Source organism: Bipolaris oryzae (assembly GCF_000523455.1).
Source record: "Bipolaris oryzae ATCC 44560 unplaced genomic scaffold scaffold_152, whole genome shotgun sequence".
NCBI classification, from domain to species: Eukaryota; Fungi; Ascomycota; class Dothideomycetes; order Pleosporales; family Pleosporaceae; genus Bipolaris; species Bipolaris oryzae.
The window spans coordinates 1-27,109 of record NW_006911428.1 but is presented as its reverse complement, the minus strand read 5'-3'; the positions used below and the strand labels follow the sequence as shown (position 1 = coordinate 27,109).

General features: G+C 51.2%; 12 protein-coding genes across 12 annotated transcripts; 5 read left to right on the top strand and 7 right to left on the bottom strand.

Annotated features, from left to right (window-relative positions):
• Positions 1-260: 260 nt before the first annotated feature.
• COCMIDRAFT_8197 (uncharacterized protein) lies at positions 261-2,830 on the bottom strand (the record flags this gene model as incomplete). Its single annotated transcript, XM_007693095.1, has 2 exons — positions 261-1,852; positions 1,903-2,830. The coding sequence occupies 2 exons, from the start codon at positions 2,828-2,830 to the stop codon at positions 261-263; spliced, it is 2,520 nt and encodes an 839-aa protein (XP_007691285.1).
• A 1,386-nt stretch (positions 2,831-4,216) lies between these two features.
• COCMIDRAFT_39726 (uncharacterized protein) lies at positions 4,217-4,855 on the top strand (the record flags this gene model as incomplete). Its single annotated transcript, XM_007693104.1, has 2 exons — positions 4,217-4,339; positions 4,748-4,855. The coding sequence occupies 2 exons, from the start codon at positions 4,217-4,219 to the stop codon at positions 4,853-4,855; spliced, it is 231 nt and encodes a 76-aa protein (XP_007691294.1).
• Positions 4,856-6,003: 1,148 nt separating this feature from the next.
• On the bottom strand, positions 6,004-7,801 carry COCMIDRAFT_39725 (uncharacterized protein; the record flags this gene model as incomplete). The annotated part of the gene is made up of 3 exons (XM_007693103.1): positions 6,004-7,174; positions 7,223-7,582; positions 7,632-7,801. The coding sequence occupies 3 exons, from the start codon at positions 7,799-7,801 to the stop codon at positions 6,004-6,006; spliced, it is 1,701 nt and encodes a 566-aa protein (XP_007691293.1).
• A 4,029-nt stretch (positions 7,802-11,830) lies between these two features.
• COCMIDRAFT_29151 (uncharacterized protein) lies at positions 11,831-12,672 on the bottom strand (the record flags this gene model as incomplete). The annotated part of the gene is made up of 2 exons (XM_007693100.1): positions 11,831-12,425; positions 12,494-12,672. The coding sequence occupies 2 exons, from the start codon at positions 12,670-12,672 to the stop codon at positions 11,831-11,833; spliced, it is 774 nt and encodes a 257-aa protein (XP_007691290.1).
• Positions 12,673-13,239: 567 nt separating this feature from the next.
• On the bottom strand, positions 13,240-13,896 carry COCMIDRAFT_104206 (carbohydrate-binding module family 1 protein; the record flags this gene model as incomplete). The annotated part of the gene is made up of 4 exons (XM_007693111.1): positions 13,240-13,280; positions 13,333-13,534; positions 13,668-13,793; positions 13,840-13,896. 4 exons carry the CDS (start codon positions 13,894-13,896, stop codon positions 13,240-13,242), a joined length of 426 nt encoding a protein of 141 aa, XP_007691301.1.
• A 946-nt stretch (positions 13,897-14,842) lies between these two features.
• Positions 14,843-15,766, bottom strand: COCMIDRAFT_104208 (uncharacterized protein; the record flags this gene model as incomplete). The annotated part of the gene is made up of 1 exon (XM_007693110.1): positions 14,843-15,766. The coding sequence occupies one exon, from the start codon at positions 15,764-15,766 to the stop codon at positions 14,843-14,845; it is 924 nt and encodes a 307-aa protein (XP_007691300.1).
• Positions 15,767-16,102: 336 nt separating this feature from the next.
• On the top strand, positions 16,103-16,804 carry COCMIDRAFT_104205 (uncharacterized protein; the record flags this gene model as incomplete). Its single annotated transcript, XM_007693109.1, has 3 exons — positions 16,103-16,158; positions 16,251-16,308; positions 16,358-16,804. The coding sequence occupies 3 exons, from the start codon at positions 16,103-16,105 to the stop codon at positions 16,802-16,804; spliced, it is 561 nt and encodes a 186-aa protein (XP_007691299.1).
• Positions 16,805-17,159: 355 nt separating this feature from the next.
• COCMIDRAFT_39720 (uncharacterized protein) lies at positions 17,160-19,373 on the top strand (the record flags this gene model as incomplete). Its single annotated transcript, XM_007693102.1, has 5 exons — positions 17,160-17,247; positions 17,299-17,616; positions 17,672-18,449; positions 18,511-18,768; positions 18,824-19,373. The coding sequence occupies 5 exons, from the start codon at positions 17,160-17,162 to the stop codon at positions 19,371-19,373; spliced, it is 1,992 nt and encodes a 663-aa protein (XP_007691292.1).
• Positions 19,374-20,071: 698 nt separating this feature from the next.
• On the bottom strand, positions 20,072-21,100 carry COCMIDRAFT_104209 (uncharacterized protein; the record flags this gene model as incomplete). The annotated part of the gene is made up of 3 exons (XM_007693108.1): positions 20,072-20,415; positions 20,485-20,822; positions 20,868-21,100. 3 exons carry the CDS (start codon positions 21,098-21,100, stop codon positions 20,072-20,074), a joined length of 915 nt encoding a protein of 304 aa, XP_007691298.1.
• A 613-nt stretch (positions 21,101-21,713) lies between these two features.
• On the top strand, positions 21,714-21,869 carry COCMIDRAFT_104214 (uncharacterized protein; the record flags this gene model as incomplete). Its single annotated transcript, XM_007693107.1, has 1 exon — positions 21,714-21,869. A coding segment is annotated over one exon (156 nt), but the record flags the coding sequence as incomplete, so codon positions are not given.
• A 1,667-nt stretch (positions 21,870-23,536) lies between these two features.
• Positions 23,537-24,518, top strand: COCMIDRAFT_29145 (uncharacterized protein; the record flags this gene model as incomplete). The annotated part of the gene is made up of 3 exons (XM_007693099.1): positions 23,537-23,669; positions 23,732-24,066; positions 24,162-24,518. 3 exons carry the CDS (start codon positions 23,537-23,539, stop codon positions 24,516-24,518), a joined length of 825 nt encoding a protein of 274 aa, XP_007691289.1.
• Positions 24,519-24,841: 323 nt separating this feature from the next.
• On the bottom strand, positions 24,842-25,350 carry COCMIDRAFT_104183 (uncharacterized protein; the record flags this gene model as incomplete). The annotated part of the gene is made up of 2 exons (XM_007693106.1): positions 24,842-25,214; positions 25,265-25,350. Coding segments are annotated over 2 exons (459 nt in total), but the record flags the coding sequence as incomplete, so codon positions are not given.
• Between the last annotated feature and the right edge of the window lie 1,759 nt (positions 25,351-27,109).

Genomic DNA, 27,109 nt, shown 5'->3' with positions numbered 1-27,109 from the left:
TGAATATTTGGTGACAATGGTTCAAAGTTTGTTTCATAAAACAACAAGGTTTAGATTTACCCATATTAGCTTCTAGCCTGGGGTATCCTGCTTATAAAAAAGGAGAGCTGACTTGCTCATGTTCGTTCAAGTCGTCATACATATACAGCTATAGTGGAAACAAAAAGGAAAAAGAAAAGGGTATATACACCAAGCCTACTAACGCTATGCACAAGGAAGGAAATAAGGGAAGTTGGGACGGCCGCGTGACCATGAACGCTTTATAAAGCGTAGTTCTCGGCGTGAAGGAAGATTTCGTCGCGCCCACTGTCATTCCACACGCTTCGTTGCAACTGCGCAACAGTCTCGCTGACACTGATGCGCATTGCCGGTGGTCCACACACAAAGACACAAGTGCGTCTGCCAAAGTTTTTACTTAGCCCCCTGAGTAGATACGGTATATCTGGGCGTCCGTATTCTGTGCTCCACCCGTCCTTCTTCTTGACGGCGGCTGGCAGAAAGGCAAAGCGCATCAGGTTCTTTTGGAACTCGGTGGGCGTCGAGGGGAAACCAAAGTCAAACCCTTGTGTAGTCTCAGTAGGGTTGTGGACGATGCTCGGGGCCATTGCCCCAGAGCCGGCCGCGACAGCCTGCGAAATATCAAGAGAAAGGTTGCGCTCCTGACGGCGGGCAGCCAATCCGCGTGGCGCCGGCGCGATGAGGTCGGGATTCGAGCTATTTGCTGACTCTGCGGAGATACTGCCGTTGTCGTGGCTGGGACGTGGTGGGGCCAGATGGCCCCTGTTGATAGGCAGCAAGTGCGCCTGTGGGAGTGCGGTAATGCTGTCTTCGTTTTCGCGTCGAAGTTCAGACTCCTTCTCCGGGTCGCCTTGCGCTTCGTCGCGGATGAGGGCTGAGTGTCGTTTGGACGAGATGCCGGACAAGCGATGTTCAGCAATATTTTGAAAAGCATCGTTGACCTTGTCGTGGAAGTAGAGCGACACTGGACGTGTCGGTGTCTTTGCACTAACCAGTCCACCAGCAATGTTGCGCTTTGCTGCAGTGATGTAGAACTGACACTCTACTGTCTCGGGCGGTGCATACTCTCGACAGATGCGAAGTTCTTCCTTGAACCACTCCATCGTCTCAGGACGCTTGAGGGCCCAGATGACGTGAATCTTGCGTGTGACTGCCTTGCCATCGCGCATTTTCTTAATCAAGGATAGAAGTTGAGAGACAATGGCGGTAATACCGCTACCGCCGGCAATAAGCACAACATCATCGAAGGCTTCGATGCGTCGTTGCATGCCTCCATAGGGACCATCGACAAAGGCACGATAAGTATGCCATGGACCATGTTGAAGGGCCTTCTCACGGACTTTCCTAGTGAAGCCACCAAATGGTCGGAAGACCAAGACCATGTCGCGGTAGCCCTCACCATATTCCGAAGGGAAGTCTTCGCTGCAGAGCGAGGCGATAGTGAAAGGGTGGTTCTCGAACACAGAGATGCCAGGCATGCGGAGATAGACATATTGTCCAGGCCTCCATTTCATCTGAGTTGGAATGGTGATCTTGATGGCGTTCTCTGGCATGAGGGTCACAGCACACTCATCGCCTATGAGCCATGACATACGTCCTGGACGAGTCCAGTTGAGGTAAAAGAGACGCATAATATAGGAGGATAGCCATATGGCAACGGTCGAGAGCAGATAGTCCCACGATGTTAGGTAGTTGTTGCAATGCCAAAACATCATGCCGAGAAAGACAATGGAGACTGGCACATGGAGTGCTACAAAGAGCTCGTACATTCGGTGGCGGAGAGGGGCGATCGAGTGCATACAAAGGAAACACAGGGGAACAAGCGCTGCGATACCTAGGACCTATCAGTTTATGATACATGACGACTGAGAATAGCAAACATACCTGTGCCGTAAATGTACATTCCATCGTTCTGTTTGAACAACTGGTTGAAAGACTCTCTCGCGCCCTTTTCCCAGACCGGGGTAACGTAAAAAGGGACAGTGTGCATAATACTGAGACCCAGACAAATGTACGCTGCCCATCTGTGCAGCACATTCAATCGTTCGTGGCTGATGCCAGTCACCATGGAGATGAGGTTCGCCTTCATCGCAAGTGCGACAATCCAAGGCATGAGGGCAACCGCCATCATGCCAGAACGAACTGCCAGTGGGGGTGATCCATAGGCAATGCTTTCCCAGAACAGTGGTTGAGGGAGGGTGCAGTAGAGCACTCCTAGAATCAAAGCAAGTGACACGATCACAATTGTCGACAAAGATGGAAACACAATAGGCCTCCATCCTTTCTTGAGCTGAATTTGCGGAGTCGGTCGATAGAAGACGAATCGGAAAAAGGCCACCAGGTTGTTAATTGGGCCCACTGAGGAAACACTAGATTGCTGTTTTGGCACACTTGGTAGCGGGCCTTCGCGAGGAAAGAACTTCATGGTGGACTTGTCAGTATCAAGTACTGATAGCTCGTAGTCTGTGGCGGGAGATGATGTCTTCGAGGACTGTAATACCTCTTCTTGATGTAATGCTGTCCGGATCTTGTCCGTGAATAGGTGGTAGTATCGCATGAGCGCCGCAATGACTAGCAGAGGTATGCAAAAGTAGACATATGCCAACGCATATTTTCCACTCTTGTTAAATGGGTCGACGGTGTTGGCTTCTATCAAGCCGGGCGGACTTGTGCTGTTGAATGGGATATTCACCCGCCGTAGTAATGTAGAGACGGATTCTGCGATGTTGTGCTCGGCGTGCGATACAGCGATACCCAGCTGCCCCATGGCCACGCCTGTCCGTGCCATGAGAGCTTCCCGAAGGGCTGGCATCTTCGAGTTCGTGTGTGGTATTTGTAACAATCGGCGTGGTGTTTGTTTCGTAAATCACCTCTGCCAGCAGAAGTTGAACTGCAACGTAGACGCGTCCTGGACCGACGAGTAATGGGTTCGAGAAGGTGATTGCTTGAAGGACATCCGGGGTCCCGGCTCTACATGGATGATGACAAGGTCAAGGCTCGTTTGTTGTGACCATGCGCTCCCGCGGCGCGGCGGAAACTGGATCCAGGATTGATATTATGCTGCGGTGTAGGATCGACCCCGTCTGGTAAGAAGCTAGGTCCACCTCTTGTTTTTGCTTTGCGATGACGGTATCCGGTCCAAATGCTCGCAGATGTTGTCGAGATACCGGACGGGGCATGCGCGCTGAAAACCAGGTAGCGTGCGCGAGCAGGAGCCCAGTTCCTTAAGTCCTGTGGCCAAGTGGGGTGCGGGTGACTCGCAGGGGATAGGATTGTCGTATCGTGGCAGCAAATGGAGAATGATATTCTGCCGCTCACCAAAGCCCACGCTATTGGGCCAAGATGTGATTGCCAGTCCAGGCCGGGGGCGTCTCAAAAGGGTAATCTAGAGCCTAAAGCGCGCCGTCACACTCGCAGCCTGCATCAAAACACATTAGATTATCGAAGGGCTTTGCAGCTATCACCGGAATGCGCTTCATGCACTGGGCCTTGGGCTGTGACTGGCGAGTAGCGGACGGCAAGGAAGCGGACCGATCTTGGTCTTCCCTTTTAAGCGAGGGGCGCTTTCGGTTGCATCAGGCACCTCATGCTAAGTATCTGTGTGCTTGGTTTCTGGTCCCTTACGACATACAGGCGTACGCACAAACACGACGGTTCTCCATGTCGAGCAGCGTAAGAGCTGTTGCACAGCGCGCACTGCCGTGTCGTGTACGTGGCCCTCTTTTTCCATCTCATGTGAGACATTTCATCATGTCGGGGCCGCAGCATAATCCTGCTCATCAGTCTAGGGCTCTAGCGTAGTCGTCGAGGGAACAAGACAGCAGCCGCAGTCGTATCACCGACCTTTGCGTGGGTGTAGGGTTCCCGTCCGTCGGTAGGGCCAGCTCCGCTTGGTGGATTAGCGGATATCAGCATGGGGCTTGTCCTTCGTTCGCATGACCGCTGGGTGGGCGAATTGGAGGAATTGGGCCCTGAAGGCCCTGCTCGGGCTGCTTGCAGCCATGCACGGGAAGAGCGAGATGGTGGAGCGGGGTGGTGGTGTTGCGAGCCTTTGACTGGACGTCGATGGACAGTGTAAGCGCCGGCCACCCCAACTGGGACTAGCGCACAAACAAGCTTTTCGAGGCCCATCCTGGTTGGCTGCAAATCTCCATCCAGCTTTGCACACCGTCCAGTGCTGAGATGCACTACCTACAGCATGAGCGTTGAGCTCGCCGCAAAACTCGGCACATGGCTTCGACAAGTAATTGGAATACTTGGTCAAGAGCTTCACCATACCGCCGACCTTCGGCTGTCTTTCCGCTCCCTGACCCAAGCACCTGTACTGTGTCCACACTAGCGAATGTCACCAGTCCCAAATGCCACTTTGCGAGCTCGCATTCGTCAAACGACCAAGAAGCGGTCACGGCTCGGCATCAATATTCGTACACTGGTCCGACACGATGAAGACTTCCACGATGCAGTCACTGCCTCAACGTCATCGCCTCGGCGGCCCAAGATGTGACCATGTCGCATCTGATCTCTACTCAACCGAGTAAAGTACAAACAACCAGCCCATCACCGAGCAACCGTTAGCCGCTCTCTGGACCCTTTCGAGGCCGCCCCGCACGTTAACACACATGGAAGATGCCTAACCGCCAGCCCTACGATCTCAGTCCGCCCCAAGACTATTCGATTAGGGCTGGAGGCTTGAAGCTGTCAGCCCAAAGTGCCGGATTTTCAGGCACAGGCTCGCAATCCAGACTCATTACGCGCTCGCACATTGCGCAATGTGTCGCTGGTGGCTGCAACTTTAATCGAACATGCTATATTGCCACATCTTAACGAGTGCCCCTAAACTTGCAGCCACAGGTTATGCGCATTGTGAGCGCTTGGATGATGTCGTGGGCGTCTAAATGGGCCTCGCGGTACTTTGGTCCGGTTCGGACACACTCTGTTGCTTGTTCGTTCTGCTTGGCCATGTTCCCAACTTGTTTGCACACCAGGCGAACGTGAGGGGGGGCTTGGGCGAGCCGAGGGCGCATGCTCTCAGTTCAGTACGGTGACAGCTTCGCGAAGCGCCGATAAGGACATGCCAGCTGCAATATGTGAACACAGATGCAATAGCACTCGCCGTACGTATCCAATACGAGAGACGCATCCTTTCAGTCCATGATCACTACTACCCCCTCTCTAGCACAACAGTCCATCACTCGCATCGGCTGAATGAGCACTCCTCGTACTCGAGACCTGTTCAGCACCTCGGGTTCCGTGTAACCTCGATGCGCAACACCGCTTGGGACGCAGTGTACTCTAGTTCATCTTACCTGCAGCAAATGTTTTGAAACTTGCGTCCAATCGGAATCACGCATGGGCAGGAGCCAATGCAGTGCGACCCACCTCACGTGTGCAAGCTCATATACTCACCCTCTAGGCTGCCAGATGCTGGACTCTAGCCTCTTAAGAAGCTGCCTGTGCGGGTCTAAGGGTTCTCCTATGTGTACCGTGACGCTGTATCGGGATATGTCGTGTTACCTTGCTGATAATGATAGTAAGGGAACGTATGTGGGTGCGCAGCTATTCTTGGACCCTCTTTTCGCTCCTTCCATTGCCCCCCGTGTCCTAGGTAAGGGAGTATAATGAGTGATAATAATACGCGTGTTATACATGAGCCTACGAATAGCTGTTCCACGGGTTTGCGCTTTCGTTGTGGATACTTCTGCACGACGTGGGTAGTAGCAATTACTCCGCATATGCAGCTACTCGGTTCCATTTGTCCGTAGATATTATCGCAGGAAGCCTCATTGCTATTTTCAGAATTTGGCTGTGTTGATACTGTCGACAGCATGCTCGACTAGAGTGTCTCACTGCACTGCATAGACGACACGAAGTAGTAATCATGGTAGTCAGGGAAGCAAAGCAGTAAATGAGAGCCCAAAAAAAAACACTTAATATTTTGGCAACCTATGAGAACAGTTATTCTTCATGGCCAAATGAATGTAAACATTAAATCTCAGCATGCGTCGAGATGCCCCATTTCTGCAGGAGATTATGCCTATGCCAAAAGCTCCTATACTTCTTTCCCAAGAAGAAGAAGATGGGTGCCGTAATAACCATGCCGCCTGCAATTCCGCCAAAGACGTAAAAGACCTCTGCAGGCCCGTCCGCAGCGGCCCAGTTGTTGACAAAGTACGAAAAGCCGTAAAACAAAAAGTTCTTGAACACCATGTTGATGATGAAGACTTCGGAGCTGATGTCACGGAAGGCGTCGAGCACATAGGAGGAGGCTGAGATACACGCGATGACGATACCGAAAAGGTCCATGCCGTGAAAGAAGGCAGTAAGGTAGAATGAAGAGCCCTTTTCGGCATAGTGGCCAAACAGGCACAGGCCGATTACTATGGTCACGGATGGGATCATGGCAAGGAGACGGTATTCGGGCTCGTAAACGCCGTTGTTCTTCTTGGCACACCATTTGATAAGGGGATCATAAAATACTCCGATAAAGATGGAGCCAATGAGGCCTCCGATAAAGGGACCGAGGGAAAGGTAGCCGACTCCAGCTGTGCTGAGCAGGTATGGCGGTGCCTGGAAGATCTGAGCCATTACGTATGACTGTGCGACAAAGAAGGCTGTTAATCCACCGGTTACGAAGACCATCCACAGAACAGCTATGTTGGTGCAGACGGCAAAAGGCGCAATTACGAGCTGCAAAAGATTATCGTCGGAGTAGGTTCCGGTGAAGATGGCCAGCGATTGGAGATATGTCTTTTTCGGAGGAATGGCAGAGCGTGAAGTAGTGTTCGTCCCGACCTTTTCAAAGTCATCGTTTCCTTCCTTCTCGCTGCCATTCGATCTCTTTTGTTTTTCAACTTCGATAGCGGCAAGCTCGGCTAGGTTTTCGTTGGAAAGCTCGTCAATGTCATAGCGGTGGTCGCGGTTGTAATTGGTTTCGGGGACGAAGAAGTAGAGTAGGATGACCTCGGTAGCTACAAAAGGAACAAGAATATGGAAAAGGTAGCGCCAGCCAAGATTCGTTGCAATGGGTCCGATGATGATGGCCGAGAAGTTGGATGCAGCTCCGAGGATGAATTGGATAAATGTCATAAAAGCTCCGCGTTGGTGTACAAAGAATAGATCACCAATCATCGAGACAACAAGAGATTCAAAAGCAGACCTGGCTGCAGTCAGCATGGCTTGACAGGTACACATGTATCAAACGTACACAGCACCACCTTGAATGATGCGCCCGGCCATGAGGCCCTCATAGCTGTTTGCGGCACTGCCGATGACAGTTCCGAGTAGGCCGAAGAGCGCCGCAAGAAGAAGCTGAGGACGCTTTCCGTACTTGCGAGACAGCGCGTTGACTATAGGTCCAATACCTCCAGTAACCAGTAGCATGTATCCTGAGATGAGGGTAATGTCACGAACAGACTTGTGAAACTTTTGCGCAATGACCACCAGCGCGGGAGACAGGAGAGGGGAAAGCACAGCAGCATAGAGGACCGAGCCATAGGCCACAATCATCATAATAACGAGCTTCTGGGTATATGGCCAGTTGAGTGGATCATTCGGATCTTCAGACCTGTTTATTTGTCAATCCTGCTGTTGGTTGTGGTACCTGACCGACTCACGGCTGTGGAATTAGAATGATTTCTGAATCTTTGCCAGTGCCACGTTTTAGTCCGGCGGGGGGAGCGGTTCCTTCAGGGACATTGGTTAGAGGATCTTGATCCTCGCTCAAAATCACAGTTGCTGGAACATGAGCAAGGTGCTTATCCTCAGCGATTCCTAGGAACCCCATGATGTGTCACTATACCAGAGGGCGACTTGGAGAAAAGAGGATAATTAATAAACAAAGGTCTAGCAAGAAGTTGTACAGATCCGAATCGAAGATGGCGACCACTTTAAAAGTGGTGATGCTTGGTCAGGGTGGAAATCTGGGGCAATACGCATGTTAATAAGGATATGCGATCCCCAGTTACTGGCTAAAACATCCGTTGTCAACCAGACCAGGGTGACATGTCCCAACTGGTGGTCTATTGCCTAAAACATGTTCAGCGAAACACCCCACACAATTCCTACACTCATTGCATATAGAGCCCCACAGAGGGTGATCGGCATTTCATCTATTTTCGCAGGACAAGATTGGGGAAACGGGCCTATAAGCACGTGGACCTTGTTATAGGGAAACAGTAGCGCGTCTTCTGTGTTTGAAGGCTATGCAGGGCTACCTTAAAAGTCCCAACATATGGATATGCATGGCTTCGGGTGTATTTAGCCTACATTGCAATGCTAATGTCTATCAGCAGGGTGCTTAGTTGCATTCTGACGAGCATGACATGTCTGAATGGAGCATAGATGTACTTAAGAGAGATGCAGAGAACCTACTACGTACCTGTGCTTGCCCTCGTTCAACCAGCTGCCATGAAGCCAAGACGAGTAGCTCAGCCACTCCGGATTTTGCGGAGTGTGAAAACACGCTAGATACCCCGCAAAGGCCCCACAGCATCTGTTACACGTATCACAGCGAGAAGATGGAATCTGATTTGGCGCATTAGCGCCACAATAGTTGCCAGTCATACGCGGTAGGTACGTCTTCTTACTCCACAATCCTTCGCATAGCTGTAGGAAAAGCATGGGGCGGGCCTGAGACATCACGGATGGAGCTATCGATTCCTTTACCACTTGTTCAGTGGGGCACAGACCAGCCCACGGCAATGCAGCATCCACGTTTGGTTAGGAGCTTGGGGTACGCAAGCTACTACTATCCTGATGCGTGTGGCTTTGTGGGGAATTACGACGGGTAAGATTGAGAAAGTGTATGGGGTTGTTCCCCGATCGCTGGTAAATCTGGGGTAATATGGGGTACATACTAGCTAGTATAACTGCCGTCAGTGGACCCTTGGTCGACAAGATGATTGCAGCATAACGACAAACTAATCCACAGGTAAAGGGGCCATGTGATGCTCAATGGCCAACAGCCACGAGCTCACGGAAACCCCGGAACGTATAGAAGACCTTGATCACCCGGCATTCTCAGTTTTGTGTGTGTGTGTGTTGATGTATTGCAGCTGGCAAGAGAAACGCGTTGAAAGGCAGCAGGAGAAGTGACCATGTTGGGTACTGGAAGTTCACTTCTGCCACTCTTCTTGGCTCTGTCTTTCTAGATTCCCGCTTCATCGTTTCCGAATCATAGGTAGCGTAAAAGAGATGAACAGAAAAGCGGTGCTGAAAAGTGAGTAGCTGGCATACTTCTTAAGGGCGGCCATAGAGATTGCCCGGCCAGATTGTGCTGTCATCGACCGGGGCTTTCACCTCATTTTCACACTCCTCATGCAGTGCCGGAGTGAAGGTTTTTTTTGCCCGTGAGAAGGTCACCATGCGATAGTGAACCGTCCGTGCACCTCCGTCGTGCTTGCCGCTTGTGTTTTTACCCCACAAACATAGTCCTCTTACTCCATCCCTTGTATCCTCACTCATAAAGAGACAGCCTACCTTTACCGATGATGGCGCAGAGGCAAGAATCTCACATGGCATTCCAGTGTGGTATCTGTGATGAGACCTTCATCACCAAGGCCGAACTAAGCCGCCATACGGAAGCTCACTTCCGCCACACTGCACCACCCGGACTCCTTTGTAATGTCTGCAAGTGGGATTTCGATGACTCACACGTACTGGAGCTTCACCAACGTCAAACCGGTCATGGCACGCCTAACTTCGTCTGCGATAGTTGCAACCGACGCTTCATCTCGCAAGAGAGTGTCGACGATCATCGACAGCCGCCATCGGGGTGTGCCGATACGTCCAAGGAGTCAGAAGAAATGGCAGTCTTTTGCGATCGCTGTGAGAGGAGCTTCAGCAACCAGAAGTGCTTTAGCCAACACCGAAGCAGCTTAGAGAGCGCGTGTGCCGACTGGAAATACACGCCGCCCAAGAAGCAGCCACAATCTGATTCCAAAGGCTACATTGACTTGGACAAGCCCAAAGATGATCACAGTCCAGTCATTGATTCCTACGATGATCTCACACAACAGTCAGATGTATCGGCGAACATCAGCAACAGCGGACTACGATGCAAGGACTGCAAAAAGAATTTCAAATCGCAAGGTCATTTTAACAACCACTGCCTGGCATGTACGCCATGCGAGCCGCAATCACAGCCTGATAATGTCTTGGAAACCTACAGCAAAGGGCTTCAGGCTACGCCATCCCCAGCTGAATCAAGGCCCCTGCCAGTGTCGAGGAAGAGGAAATCTGCTCAACAACTAAAGGCTAAGGCCTCTCAACATATGCCAGTCCAGGCAGTTACATCGAAACTGGGCAAGCTTGTACTACCCCAAGAGCACCATGCCTTGCCCACCACTTCTGCTCCGGCTGCCGACACCGGCACACATATCTGTAATGCCCACGGCTGTGGGAAGGCTTTCAGGTCTGAGGCTGGTCTCAAGCAACACAGGATTGACATTCATGGAGTTGGCGGCCAGAAATTGGACATAAACGGGCGCGACTCTTGGATGCTTAATGCGCGAGAAAGAGAAAGATTGAAGCAAGAAGGTTTACTTCGGGCACCGTCTGGGCCAGCTTATGGTCACAAGGGTAGCAACACTCCCACTCGAGCTCCTCAACCCCTTGCCTCCCGACCACCCAAAGTACCTCCTGGAGAACGCCCTACACCAGTACAGCATCGTATGCCGTCATTTCAAGCAAGCGGTGTGCCAACGATCGCAAGCATGGGCAGTACTGCCGATATGGAGCAAACCAAGCAGATTCAAGCACGAGCTCTCCGCCTACTCATTCAGTCTGACATCTTCATACACTATGATGGCGGCATGACTATTGGAGGCATCCTTTGGACCAGAATCCCTGTCGTGAAACAACCCAATGTTGTTGATATGCTCGACAGCATGTGCCACTTACCTAAGGTGCTTCAAGGCGAGTATGTGCCAGCACCAAAGGCGTTCATAGACGAGAACAAGGCCTACTACGATCTCACTGACTTTGAGTCGTGCCCAGCTCGAGATCCAGGAAAGCCATGCTTGGGTGTCATTGCTCTCTCATGCAGCAAGGTCGTGCTTGAAGGCGGCCGTCTCGAAGTTGTCAAGATTGCAGCTATCGATCTCGTCACCTGCGGCATACTTATGAACCACCTCGTCTGTACCGATCCGCGCGCACAAGTCACTGACTGGCGTTCGGCAGTCACCGGAATTTCCAGCTGGCTCGACATGGAAGCAGCTCGACAGGCTGGCTACAAGATCTTCAAAGGCTGGTCAGCAGCCCGGGCCGCCCTACAAAAGTATGCTGATAACGGGACGATCATCGTAGGCCACAACTTGCGCTCAGATCTCGATGCTTTGCGCATAGTCCATGGCCGTGCCATTGACATCGCAAAAGTGGTGGAAAGGGCAGCCGGCGGTCCACTGAGCAAGGCACAGCTGAGCTTGGACAACCTGTGTCGTGACTATACTAAGAGAAATCTGCCAAATCACGCTGTGCACGGCCGCGATTGTCTCGTGAATGCGTTTGCGATTCGCGAGTTTATACTCTGGTCTATCAAAAATAAGGAGGCGCTTGAGAAAATTGCGAAGCAAAAGAGTGCGGATTACCAACGCATTCGACCCGCTGGGAATGGTCCGACAGTACCCTGAAAATGGACTAGTCGGCGAGTGTAAAATGTGTCGCGCATATAATGTAATGGAGGATGAGGGGGAAGTAAGTAAGAAAAATTGAGCATGTACACAGAACGAGACGAAACAAGATAGGTAATTAAGATAATGTAATACAACTCCCATGGAGAGAAGGCGACACTTACGATCACCCAACGAACTTTACCCTACGCGTTCGCCTTCGCCTTCGCCTCCTCCTGCTCCTTCTCCACAACATCAACCACAAACGCACCACCCAGCAAAATCGCCGGCTCATCAATATTATGATGCTCATAACTCAGCGTCCCCACACCTCCCGCCTCAAGAATCAAACTCGGATTCTCCTCTAACCGCTTCCCCACCCAGCGCGCCGCGAGCGCTCTCAAGATATGCCCATGTGCCACAATCAACACATCGTTTGGTTTCCCATCTTTGCCAAATCTCCCCTTGTGCCATTTCTCCCTCAGTTCGTGAATAAACGCATCAAGCCGCGCCGTTACGTCCTCAGGACTCTCTCCGCCTTCGCACCCGTCGCGCCAAATGTCCCAGTCCGAGCCTAACCCGCGCTTCTCTCGATCTTGCTTGATTTCCTTTGTGATGCGGCCTTCGTAGTCGCCGTAGTCCCATTCGCGGACCGAGTTTGTGATTTCGATCCTAGCGTGCGTGCGTATGTCGGGTTTGTCTTCTTGTTGCGCTGAAGAGGGGGACCAGGGGTATCGGTCTTTGCAGCCGAGGTTGAGGAGTTCGAGGGTTTTTTGGGCGCGTGTACGGGGGGAGACGTAGCTGTTTTATCTCAGGTTATTCAGTGTCTTTGAGCCGGGTGGGTGGGTGGTAAAGAAAAGGTAAAATACATGTGAGCTAAGTTGCTAGGTACGATCAATCTGTCGTCGCCTACGAGGGCTTTGCCTGTTGCTCGGACACGCTTCTCGCCATGTTCGGTCAAGGGGATATCCGAGACGCCTGTGTGTCGGCCATTCAGGGACCATTCTGTTTCGCCGTGGCGGATTATGAAGACGCGTGGGTCGGGCATTTTTCTGGGCTATTTGTTTGCACTTGTGTCCAGAGGAGAGATGATGCGTCGCGTTGTTTTCAATGACAAGAGAAAGTCATGAACAGATATGCACTGGAATGACGGAAATGCGGGACTGAGCAGAGCAATCAAGAAACAAAAGTAGAGGAAAAGTAGATCGAGTAATTGCGAAATATGCGGTACCTGTCAGAACGACTGTTGACTACTTATGACGTCTGCTCATGTTGGTAATGGTGGGGCAGGCCAGGAACGCCATTGTTACTTTACCCCACCATGTCCCCAATCTGTAGGTGTAGTATGTAAGGCTTGGTCATCAGCCTTACTCATGGAGCATGAATAAAAGCTATTCCACATGGACCAAAGCGTGCGGATATGTTTGTAAAAATAACCAAAAGAGAGGGTTTCATATGCAGCTGTAGCATTGGAAGTTTTGAAGACATGTCAGATTTAGAGTGATATGTCTATGCTGAAAGAGGTGACAGCTTAATAAATGATAGTATGCAGAATTACTTGCTTGTACTTCTCATGATCCTGCCGTACATAGCAACCAGAACTGACCTCCTATGCTCATTCAACACTATTGTCCGCAACGCACTGGAAGTACCATTCTAATCAAGGTTAGTCCTACCAATCCATGTTTGATGATAAGTATCTACGTACCGTTTTGCTCCACACATTTTACTCCTTTTACGCACTGAGTGCAGCCTGTCCAGGGCTTGCCATCGTGCCAACCCCCACACTTGTAGTAGAGAGGCACGGGGCATCTGGTGCTACTCGGGCCGACCTCCTCGGTAGTAGTCTTGGTTGGTGGGACTACAGTCTTTGTGCTTGTTTTGATTGTAGTCTGTGAGGAATTCATTAGCTACACCGCTAATCGTCGAGAACAAGGATTGGTTTGAGTCATGTAAGTAGACAAATGATGCACTGACCTTTGACGGTGTAGGAGTCGGTTCTGGCTTCTTGCTTGTTGTCGTCACTTTGGTTGTCGTTGTGACTTTGCTCGACGTTGGCTTTGGTGGCTCAGATGTTGGCCGACTGATGTTGTCGCTGCAGCGCCCTCCAATACATGTTATGATGTATGTCTGACGCGGCTCAAGTTGAGCTTTGTTGTCGGCTGGCACCTGTAGCAGGATCAGCGAAGCACATGAAATAACGGCGTTCACATACGGCTCCACAAAGTGTCAAAAGGCCCGCGTACAAGATGGCAACGGTAGTGAGATACATGGTGGTAAGGTAATGTGAAGCTTGGTAAAAAAAAAGTGATACAATTTTGACCGTTTGACTGAAGGCTTAGTCGATTCACATTGGGAGCATCTTATATAGAGTCGTGACTTCAACTGTAGGATCGAGCAACATGGTTTAGTTCTGAATTTTGGTTGTCCGCGGCTCCATTGTCAAGAGCATTCTAGCTAGACCAGAACGCCATACGAGGTCTGGCTAATTTGTCTGGATATTCACCGATATTGTGGCTACACGATGGATGCTGAGCATCCGACGTGCATGAGAGGTCCTTGTGCACTAACAGGAAACGGTACCTTTAGGAGTGTTCATGATTGGGAATGCAGTCTAGGCACCGATGGAAACAGCAGCATCCACATTCCACATCCCAGACGCCATGATTATGGTATCGACTATGTTGAGATGAACCGTAGCGCGTTGCCTGGTTTGTGAATGGGTCAACTCGTCACTACCTCACTCAGCTTGATCCAACGTCCAAAGGTCGGCTATACCGTAAAATCCTTTGCAACTGATGTGGATTCTATTCTTATCGGGGTTCAAAGCGGTTGGGCGGGAAGGTGTTTTAGCCGCAAATTGAGAATCAGGCCATCCTTGTCTACTTAACAGTCCCACATAATGCTTGTGGTGCTTATGGAAAATGGCATTCTGCACATGGCGCATGAGCAGATTATCCGATGCAAGCAGTGAGAGTAAATCGGGGTCTAATCCGGGAAATCCGGGTTGCAACGAGGAAACATGCCTCTGGGCATACCGTGATGTTGGTTCGGCTGAATATACAAGTGGAGGAGCTGATGCACAGTGGAAAGATCCAGATTACCGGGTCCAGGCAACTCGAGTAAGGTTTAGACAGTTAAGACAACCAGACTGTTGACGGGCTTTTTGGTAAGGTTGAACGGGAGCCAGTGTCTAGAGTAAGAGCAGAACCCTAAGCTCACTCGCCAGTCAACCCATCTTTTTGCAAAATACTGGGATCCAATAAATCCCCCACGCCTATCCATTTGCGCACAAGTAGTGCGCCTTGCGGTTTAAGCTTCCTGTAGTATCCCTCCTCTTTGCCCACGATATCGAAGCTCCGCTTCTTGTACCATTCCATGCCCTCCTCGTTTGCCTCCCATACGTGCGCTATGACGGAGCGCACGCTATGAAGGTCGACAGCTTTTTTCACGATGGCTTGTAGCAGGTGCATAGCAATGCCGTGGGAACGATAGGGAGCGAGTACGCCTAAAGTAGAGATGTATAGTTGCGAAGAAGGAAGAAGCCGACACCGCACAGCGCCAACAAGGTGCGACTGCTCTGCTAAAGGCTCACTAGCTTCACCTGCAGGAGACGAGTGCCACACTGCCACGAGTGTGATGCCGTGGTGCGGCTCCGTCATGGTCTCCTTATAAAAGGACTCTGGGTACGATATCGGCAGGGTAAGGGTGTTGAGGCGCTTGAATGCTGGCATGAGGTCTTCGGTGAGTGGCACGAGTTGGACGTTGGGTGGCAGAGGACGAAGGGCGAAAAGCTGTGGTTTGAGGGGCTGCTGGACTGGGAGAATATTAGGGGAGGGTATTGTCGAAGCAACAGGAGTGACGGCGCGAGATGAGCGAGGACTCTTCTTGGACTTGGGTCGCGAAGGTGCTTGCAGGAAGTCATCAGGGATGTCATTCCAGTTCTCCATGGCAGAGGGCGTCGGCGTGGTGGTAAGGGGCGCGCCGGTTGGAGCAGAGGCCGACTTTGGGGGAGGGGGTGGACGATTGGTCTTCGGTGGCATGACTAGAGGCAGATTCAGAGGCTGCTGGGGCTGCTGGGGCTGCTTGAGCTGCCTTTCGGAGCTGGACTTTTTCAGCCAGCTGGTCAGCGAAGACTGCATGGCGGGGTGGCGGAAGAGGGGCGAGTGTTATTATTAGGGAACGGGCGCAGTTGTGGAGACTGAGGAGAAATTTGTAATGAATGGCTTGAGATAAATAACGCAAGCTCAAAGGAAGGATCGCTGCATGAAGTGCTGGCAGTGAAGGGCGGGGGTGTCGCTATATACAAAAGCCGAATGTCGCGATAAGTTGCATGGTGTTTTCCCAGCGCGCCGACCATGGAGGGATGGCGTGCAGGGATGGCGGCTAGCGTGCTTTTGTCGGCCAAGCCTCAACTCGGACTTCTTCGACCAAGTGCATCATCGCTCAACGACGCCCGCCGTCCCACCATCGCAACAATGGGTGCCGAGAACTCGAAACCCTCGTCTGAGGTCAAGCAGCATGTCTTCTCCCCGTATGTACATGTCCGCCCAACCAATGGCATCCCCCGCGCGCCACGGGCCCAGCAACAAGAGTGACGTCGGGTGCTGACCAGTTTGCGCGCAGAGATCACCCCGTCAGCTTCTCTAATGAGCTGGTCGGTTCGCTGCAGAAGAATCCTTTCGTGCGTACCCTCCAAATCGACATGGCCAGCGGCGACTGACTGCAAACAGACAGACTCGGCACGGTCAAGACAATTGGAACTCCAGTACCAGGAACGTCTGACAGCTGAACTCGAAAAACTGCGCGCCCAAGAGATTCAGAACTTCAACAAGATTAGCGAAAACCTGTCGGACGAGATCCAGCAACCCAGCGAGCCTTCGCTTGTCGAGAAGATCCAAGACGCCACATCCAGCAGCTCTACGCTCGCTGAAAAGCAGAGACAAAGGGACATGAGCAGGGACAGCGTCACCAAGGAGATTGAGCGCCTCAAGGCAAAGCTCGAGCAGAGAAAAAAGCTGGAGCAGGCTGACGCCGATGTTACAAAGGCGAAGGAGGCCGTGGTCTCGTGTCTGAGGACCCACGACCGCCGCCCGCTAGACTGCTGGAAGGAGGTAGAGGCTTTCAAGCACGAGGTCGGCCGGCTGGAGAAGGAGTTCGTGCACAAGACAATCTCATGAGTGACGTCACATGCATGTTGTTTGCAAGAACTTCGAGGCTGGCATTTTCTGTATAGATAGACAAGGCGCAGTAAATTATCCTGGACGTCTTCCTCGTTCCTAGACTCGTTGTGCCACTTGACTCACAGTCTCTGTATCTGCTCTTTCCTGCTTGTCACCGCTCCTTCCAAATTAGTTTGTCTTGCCACATTCACCTTCACTGCAAAGCGGCGCCCTCTGTGACTTGGTCCCTTCACTTCACCGCAACCCATTAGTGGGGCTGTCTTTGCTCCTTCGCTACTGCAAGAACCACGCACAAACTCTCTACTGTCACCTTTACCTCGCTGCAATATCACTGCTATAGCCACACTCAGCCATGTCTGCATCACACCCTTACGTCCTCGATGACGATGACGACAGGCCTATTGACAACGAGGAGAGCGAATTTGATCTTATCGACTATGGTAACCTATTCCACATAATATCTCTGCATCTTTCACTAATGCTTCGGGTAGACTCTAACGATGAGGAGCCTGAGGTTATTTCTCATAAGTCTCACACTAGCTCGACTGCCTCTGCACCTGACCCTGCGAGAGCTCCTTCTCTTCAGCGCTCAGAAGTCGTGATAGGAAGTTACCGCTTGGGCAAAGGTCTAGTCATTAGACCAGATCATACAGTCGAGCTTCGTGATCACTTGACACATGAAGTCAATACCAGGCATAGTAGTGATTTCCTCCGTGTCAAGTACATCGTCTTGAACTTGGAGACAGATGAGGTCCGGCTTCGCGGTTACCGAATGCGACGTGTCAAATACCTTGGCCAGTTATTTGACTGTGTGTATAGACCTTCTATCTACATATACCAAAGTTGGCACTAACATTATCAAAGGGAAGTTAAATGAGCTTGCAATGGTACTACGTATCAAGGAACATGACGACCGCACTCCGCTCGTTGCTGGGCTGGAAGATGTAAACATCGACGAAGTTTACCGCATACGTGACTGCACACTCACAAGCAAGCCATATCCCTTCCTCAGTTTCCGGACTAGTGGTAGATTGGCTGTCCCTATTGGCATCAGTCAAGAAGAGATTAAGCTCCAAATCTTCCATGCGGGGAGACTCACCTGCAGAGTCATCAACATACAGTACATGAATCAACATGAGAAATCATACAGTGGCATCGTCCGGTATCTTTACGCAAAAGAGGCAGATGAGCTTAGGAACGTGGATGTGATGGCGCAAGCCGGTGCATCTCGAAAGACAGCAATATCTCTCGGAGTCGAGGATGATGATGATGATTGCGTAATTGTTACTAAAGATTGCCTTACTTCTAGGAACAGGAAGTGTCATAGGCGCGCCGATTCGACTAGTTTGGCCACTTCAAGAGGTAAAGCCAGATTCAGCAACAAGAAAGACCAAATAACCTATGGAGACGTCTATTGTGGCGTTGGTGGTGCGTCTCAAGGCGCTTTGCAAGCGGGCTACTCAGTTGTCTGGGGGTTGGACAAGGATGATCGGGCTATTGAAGCTTACAAGATGAACCACCGTAGTGCTTATGCGTTGAAGATGGATGCACATGATTTTCCACCCCCAGGTATTAGCAAGAAGGCATGGAGGGTAGATGTCCTCCACCTGTCCCCTCCATGCTGCTATTGGAGTCCTGCGCAGTAAGTACTCTTGCTTCTTGTTCACTACTTTTAGTACGTACTAATGTCATATCTTTATTAGTACTCAGCCAGGACCCAACGATCAAGAAAATTACGAGGCCTTATACACAATTGGCCCCATACTAAAGAAAGTCAAGCCTCGAGTGGCAACACTCGAGCAGACCTCTGGTTTATTGACAAGCCGAGCGCATAAACAGAACTTTTTTACGTTGCTTAACGATATTGGCAAGGCTGGATACGACTTACGATACAAAATCCAAGACTTGTCAGAATTTGGTCTCGTGCAGCAACGTAAGCGGCTTCTGATTATTGCTGCTAGGTATGTACTCCCGCTATACTGCTCCTATTCATATAGGCTAATGTCCTATACCTAGGCGCGGGATGCCTCTGGCACCTTTCCCCAAACCCACACATGGGCCTCCTGGTAGTGGCCTGAAACCCCTTGTCTCTATCGGGGATGCGCTCCGACCTTTGAGAAATCTTGCGTATGAGGCTGCCACCGATATCTACAATCAGCCTCGTTTCTTTGCGTCTCCTAGAACGCCATATAGTGCGAACTCATACCTGAAAGGCTGCATCACTACAGGAGGGACCACCTCATATCACCCATCTGGCACACGACCATTCACTGCAAGAGAGCTTTCTCTCTTTCAAAGTTTCCCGCTTAGCTACCAATTCACTGGATCAAAAAGTGAGGCAACGAAGCAAGCAGGAAATGCATTCCCGCCTATAATGGCTGAGGCTTTGTACCGCAGCATAGCCAAAACCTTGAAGGCATTTGACCAGGACCTGATTGGAGCGGAAGATATCGAAGAGCTTTCCAAAAATGGCGAAGAGATCATCAACTTACTCAGTGATGACGATGAAGAGACCACCACCTTACTCAGTGCTCACGATAAAGAGATTGAGACTCTTAGTGACTGAGCCACCATACGATATCTGGGCTCGTGCAACTGAACAAAGACCGAGCGTAAATGTGTGCATGTTGAAGGATGCAAATCATTCTAATGTGGATCTTTGTCGACGGTTTCATGCTTCTCGGTTGCATGCGGGGTTCTCTAAAGGGTTTACGTCAAAGGGTGATCTTCTGGAAACCAGTGCGGGCTAGGTAGAAAAAAGAAAGTCCCCCGTTTCCCTAGTTCATAGATCGCCGGCATCCCGACGCCAGAAGGAAGTCCTACACGCTAAAGGTGTTAGTGGTTTCTGGCGATGCGTCATGTCATGGCAATGTATACGCGAGGGGTCCGGCTGGACATTCCCGGGGTTTGTATCGTGGAATAACAAGAGATGGTTAGACTTTTCACTATCGTACGCTATGGCTGTAGATCTTTTGTAGATGTACTTGTGACCAGAATGGATTTTTCTTCGTTGTTTACACGATATTTGTGCAATGAACGAAACTAGTCATGATGTTGCAAAAAGTAAAAAAAACAATAAAATAAACGAAAAACGCCTACTTGGATATCCCTCCCAAGAATACACCAGATGCACATCGATGCGAGTTTCGCTAAACCAAGTTTTAATTCTAAAAATAAATCAGGCACCTCCGCCAGAAAAAGTAAATAAGGAGGACACACTAGGATATAAGAAACATCAGGGACGAAAGGGACAAAACCATGGTATCAGACCGAAGGAGAAGAAGAAAAAGCGGGTATCAAGGTAACAGCGCCCTGGTCGGGCACGTCGTATCCATCGTCTTCGTCGTCGTGACCAGCCTCTTGCTTAGCCGCGGCCTTGAAGCGGATGTCTGACCTGACATCGAGCACCTGGCCTGCTAGCTCGACCAAGTTCTGGCGACACAAGACCCTTTTCAGGACAACAAAGTCAAAGTAACTTTCCGGAAAGTCGAAATGAAGGGCCATGTCAGCGACGTGCAGGCGCGCTAGCGCCTTGCGGAATAGCGGATTGGCATCGGCCATGTAGAAGCCTGTTAGTATTCGCTGGGCCTCTAGCCTGTCGTTGTTGTCTTTGGCGGCGGCGTTGGTGTTGGGGTTGCTTGTGGCATTACCACCTCCACCACCACTAAAACTACTACTGCTGACACTGCTAGAATCATTGCTAATGCCAGCAACAATAGCAGCAGGCTCATCGAGATACCGCCGCGTGTCAGCGCACAGCTTGAGGCTCAGTAGCCGCGTTTCGACGGCGGAAAGGAGATAAGATAAGCTTGTGCTGTAGCGCTGCGCACCGACGCACACGGGTTTCCAGATGCCCGTCCGCCGGTCGCGAATCGTCTGCATGCTGCGTGGGTAGTAGAGCAAATCTATCTCTAGGTGCCGGACGAGTGGGAGATCGCGGAGTTGCAGCGGCGGCTCAAAAGCTCCGGACCCTTCTTCTTCGTCGTAGTCGTCATGGTCGTTTCCGCCGGGTTGACTGTCGCTCCGTGCCGGTGGTGATGGTGGTGGAGGCGGCGACGACGATGGTGGGATGGATGTGATGTAAAAGGTGTTTTTGCCAAAGAAGACGGATCGCGCTTCATGGTGGATTTGTCGATTTGTTCGGAGAATGGCTGTGTGCAGGTCGTATGTTTTGTCTTGTCGCGCGAGTTGGCCTTTGAGAGGCGTTGAGGCGACGAGCAGGTGCGAGTAGATGTTTATACGGAGTTCGGGCGGAAGCATGTCCAAAAATGCAGAATGTGTGGTGGGAGCCATGATTGGATTATTTTTTTTCAGGGAGGACTTGGGGAGCCGTTCGTTCAAGTAGTAATCTGGCGAAATTCTGGCTCAATGCTTTTGGCGTAATTGTAGCACACTTATTTCTTCTCAATGTGACGGTATATATATTTGTTGATAGGGTCTGGACGGGAAGGATGGTTCAGGCAATAATAAGTCAGATCCTTCACAAGAAAAAAAAAACGACACCCCAATCCCTGGAGTTTGTGGCGACACACTCAGACATCAACGATTGATCACAAAAAAAAACAACAGCGCGGCACCCCTGGTTCTTATCCTCCTCCTTCGATGCGGTCCGCGCCATCAAGTGACCCCGTCCACATCGTCATTCTTTCCCAAGCACGTCCAATTTGTAACGCTTGATTCGCTCCACCTAGCGTTCTAGGAACGATATAGCCAGGAAGCCCTTTGTCGGCAATGTTTAGGAACCCTACCAGCAAGACGTCCATGCGCCCAAACACACCCTTCCAAATAGCCCCCCTAGACTCCACCACGCTTGACTTGCGGATCATCGATGTCCACAGGGATTAATTAGACGCGATATACTATGAGCAAGCTAGTCTTGTTCGGATGCATGTAGCCTGGCGCTTGTCACTGTCCAGGAAAAGATAAAACTATGGCCGATGGTTCGGGAACGCAACTGCTGGGGAGGGCATGTCGAGCGGCTGACAGGGCCCTTGTGCAATGGCCTTTTGATCAAGCAAGAATATGCGTAGCCAAATTCCTAGTGCGTTTCTGGAAACGATAGAACAAGACAGCCCGCCAAAAATCCCCCTCTCTCCCGGCGCGGAACTCGTTTCGCATATCAGCCACGCCAATGGTTTCGTATCCCAGGCTCTCCGAAAGCACTTTGGCGACGGACGAGTACGCGCGAGCTTAGCTCGTTTTTTTTTTGCCCTGGCGAACCGTTTTTTTTCTTTCGGCGGCCGCAATTAGAGTGCTTGCCCCGAGAGAAAAGCAAATGACCGAACCTGTGTATATCCTCGCCAGGTGTCAGCATCGTGCGACGTCCGTATGTACACATACGAGAAGTGTCGAGTTGTGTGTCCACCATGGAGGTCTGTCCACGACTACTGTACGGCCGTACATCAATCGGTCAAAACTCTTGGGACCTAAACCGCGTCCCCCTCAAATTTACCTAATCGGGCAGACTCGAGTAAACTGCAGCGTGCCCTTGTTTTTTCCTCTAAAGGCATCTGTGTCTTTGTTTTCGGCCAAAAGCACCGAGCAAGCGGCGGCGGGCCAATGTCTACTGCTTGTCCCCTTTGACATATCCTGTCCATCTCCCATGAGCTATTCGATACGCGAGATTTCCAAGCCGGACAAAAAACTTAACGTCCTTTGGCCCTTTTTGACAGTTAGGTAGTGTAACCGCACTAAGATTGAGCCTATCTCACTTTGTTCAGTGTGGCTATTCAGCTGGTGTAAACAGGTACCAAGGGCGATTTGGGATTAGTGATAGTTTGGCAAAGGTTAAACACAACTTGGGGGTGGCTAACAAGCAAAAATTACAACTTGTTGAAGAACTTGTCGACGCCACAGAGGCGAACGGGAGCGCACATGGAGCCCTGGGGGGATCACCACGCCAAAAGACTGGTTGCAGTCGTGTTCGCGAATGACAATCAAGCCACAACACGACGCCGCTCCGTACAACGTGCACATGGATCATCGAGTCCACCCCCCTTCTCTCCTCAAATGACATGTTCCAAAACAACGACTGGACTATCAGTCAAGAGGAGCGTTTTGCACCAATCCAAGCAGTCTTCGGGCCTCATCTTTCTCCACTCGACTGCCGCAGAAGCCGACGGCATGCCCGAGTCGAGGAGCGCATTATCATGTTTCTGACGAATATACAGATTAGAGAGGCCGAAGGCTTCACGAGCCTCTGCTCATTAGGCCAATGAAGACAGTTATGGAAGTATGGATGTACTATAGCTTAGATGCCTGGCATGCCGATCAGAGAAACCTCCGAGCCAATGCCGCAGCCCTGCACCGCGCTCTTTGCTCTGTATCGTTGTATCTTCGGCAAGCCGTTGGTTCGTTCACCCTGAACCCCCGTCGTCGTCGGGCGCTTGGGGCGCGCCACAACCCGTTGGCTCGCTTACAAGGAAGAATGGCCAGGGAGAGAGACTGGAGAGAAAAGAGGACGGGTTGTGTGGCTGTCCAATGTGCGCCGCCTCGCCGCCTCGCCGCCTTGCCCCCTTGTTCGCCCTCGTTGTCCCCCCACCATGTGTCCGGATATGATTCCGCCCGCACAGCCCACACACAAGGGACAGATCTATGCCTCTCTTCGTTGGCCGTGCATCGGGCATACAAAAGCGCGTGCTAGGATCGGGCCGTTTTGGGTCGTGGACACGCAAGAGAAAGGCAGAAGAAGCTGTCTAGAACGGGTGTGCGTGAGGGTGGATACTAGACATGCGCGTGTCCATGTGTGCGTGTCTATGTGTGGGTGGCAGTGGTGATGCAGTGCATGTGCGGCTCCGTAGGCCGAGACACCTGCACGATGACAGGAAGGCAAGCCGAACGACTCCTTGGACGTGGAAAATGGGTGAGTTTTCCTACCTTCATCTTGTTGCGTGGTATGACGCCAGAATCGTACGATTTCTATAGCCACCACCCCCGCGTGCCATGGGTTCGTCAACGCCTTTGGCATGGTGCCGGTTACCTGCAGAGCCAAGCGTGGCTACATAAGGAACGACCCTGATCGGCAGCCGGTCAAACCAGCATCATGGGCTTGGGAAAGCAACAGCAAATTGCAAAGCCGTAGTGACATGTTATTGACGGGCGGTCAGCGGGAAAAAGGCACCGTGGGCGAGGATCCGATTCGTGCGTCGAGAGCCATGGCAGATGCCGCTGGGCGCGTCGTCAGCGTCAGACGGGTGAACGTCGGCCAGACCATGCCAACACTGCTGCTCCATTTCTCCCGTCAACTAAGTACTTGCGCAGTAAGTCACCACAATGGCACTGACACAAGGTGCTTCCGATGGCATGGCATTGGTGTAGTGTAAGCACAGCAGCGGCTGCGATAACGCACTTGGAGCTTGGTAAAGACGTTCGGCGCATTGGTAATCCCATAGTACCCTTTCCACCCACTCCCATCTCCCCCCCCCTCACAACCCCCTCACAACCCCCCCACAATTCGGCACTTGAGCCTCAAAACGGTACTGTCTCTGACTATCCTTCTAGAACACACGAAGACTATGGTGTACATTCTCTTCCACCAGAATGCAAGGAACATACAACAAGCAAAGCAGTACTTCCATGGAGATATACATCACCGGATTTTCACTCAACAAATACAGGGTTCAAGCAAAACAAGACTTGCCACATACTTATGTGCTCCCTTTTTGCGGCCACGACGATGTCACCTCCAAAACACACCCAAGTAATTCAATAGCCGTTGTTGATTCCCGAACCCATTTTGCCCAGGATGTCAAGAGTCCTGACTCCGCAAATCAAGCCCGGCATCATTTTTCATCAAACCCAAGCCCCCCCCCCCAGCCCTCGTCCCCGCGAACCCTATTCTCCTCGGTGCCCTGGGGGATGAACCGAGAATCTCCCACCCCTCTCGAGCCGCGTGCCGCCCCTCCAACCAAGCTGAACCCCAGACTCAAGACCTAGGAAAGGGACCAAGAGCTGCATCTCCTCATTTCTCACCTTCTAAACAACGGTAAGACGAGTCGGACAATTCGGAGTTAAAGGGTGTCCGACATCGACTTGTCAATTGATCCTTGATCCCTTCCTGTTCCAATTCACGACGGCGACTTCACTTCCCGCCCAGGCCTGCCAGCAAGTCACACCAGCAATTTCAAATCTCCATCCTAGTTCCCGCAGGGGGCCGGGGAGTGGAACCAAATCCGCGAGATTCCGGGGGCGGGGACATGTGTGCGGAAACCATGTAAGATACAAGTACATCGAGTACAAGACATGCTCACATGGGGCGAATGGAGCGAATGGGGTCCAGGGGAACATTCTGCAAGTTACCAGGCCACACCATTGCCCAACAAGGCCTGGTATGGAAACATTGACCAGGACGGGGATGTGTAAGATACACATGCCCACGCCCGCATCCGGAGTGAGCAACATCAGGGATCTGTAATGTAAGATACGCCAATCTAGTATTTACCCTCTAGTCTCAAGGACGGGGACCAGGGATCCGTATGATACACGCCGAGTACTACACCGGCAAACAGCATCAGGGTCACGTTCCAAAAGTCGACATGTGACACTTGCCAAGCCAATTAGTATATGTAAGATACACCGTACACACTACATCCAATCTGGACGCCAAAAAAAACATCGACACTAATATCTTACATGCTTACGGCCACGTTCCGGCAAACAGCATCAGGGTGAGAGGCAAAAGTTCACCCGCCAAGCTCATACTTACGTGTAAGATACACACCCCCCTGGACCCCACGCTGCGCAACAAAAACAGGGATGTTTGTATCTTACAACTCCGACTTCGATCCAATAGTTTACAGAGTACACATTCACATGCATACATACATGCATACACCTTGCCCCAGCAAAAACTTACATAACCCCCCCTTCTACCAAACAATCATTCCTCAGGGTCCACCCGACAAGATTCTGACTTTACCTTCCTTCCTTCCCTCCCTCCCTCCCTTCCTCATTCTCCCCCCTCTTTTCGCCTCAACTACAACATAAGATTTACTCACACCCCAGCCTCATCGGTGAATCTCACCCACATACCATATACACAGTCCACCTTACATATATATCCATCCACGTGATCTTGGGAGGGGGGGTTTAACTTACAGCCGCACCTCGTACGAGCTCCTGCCCTGCATATGTCCTGTGCTCTTTCTCCGTAAGTTCAGGGACCCGTGTGTACGCTTAGCCAAGCTTCCCAATGTCCACATCATCTTAGCCCACGCCATGGAAGCACGAAAGAGTAAGCAACCAGGCGCGGAACCCGGGTCTGGCGCCGTGTGCGGTGTGCTCTGTGGGATAACATGGTCAAGGGGGGGAGACCGTGTGTAACGAGAGAAATGTTTATGATAGCCACACACCGCACCGCACCGCACCGCACCGCACCGCATCCGCATCCGCATCGCAACGCGCGCCAGATTCGGGTTCGGCGCCAGACTGCTTACTTTTGGCAAGTACCATAATAGTACGACTATGTGGTCGAGGACGGTAAAGTAAGGGACCGTGTGTACCCTTGGATCTTCACGTTTTACCCACCATAGCCTCACCGCACACCGTGCTAGATCCGGGTGACGCGCCAGATCGCTTAATTGGTAGTGTACATATAAGTCTATGCGTAGTTCAGTTTACCATGGGATTTTTTCACCAAGCTTGTCAATGGGACCGTGTGTTGGACATGTATGCCAAAAGAGCCCACAGCGCACCGCATATCGCGCTAAACCCGGATCCCGCGCCTAGCATGATTGCTTATTTTCCCCCGTTCGTTACTTGGATAATTAGTTGAGTGTAGATGCAGGTACCAAAGGGGAAGCGGAGAATTAGGAAGGTAGCCACGACCACGGATGTATGCATGCAGATGGGGGTGGGAAAGCATGGGATCAGGGATAGAAGAAAAAAAAGGCACTGGCGGTAAACCCGAATCTAGATCCGAATAACTACCCTAAGAGTGGGAAATGAACCCCCCCCCCCCCCCCATGATAAACGCAATAGGCGCGCTATGGGGGGAGATGTGACGTGTGTGACTACATACGCATTCACGTCCGTGATCCCAAGATTTTGAAAAACCTTAATTTCTATTCTTGACAACCTTTTCTTTTTTTTTCCCTGCCAAAATATACGTCGTTTTTTTTTATCCGCGGTACAGCAACAACAACAACATGTCGCATACTAACTTACCATCTATCTATCTTGTAATATGTAATCAAGTAACCCAACCCCCCAAAACCTTTTTTTCTTCTTTTCCTTTCTCTAAACACAGTAGTAGTATAATAACACATTTCCCCCCTCCACCTTCACCCCCAGTCTTTCCCCCCC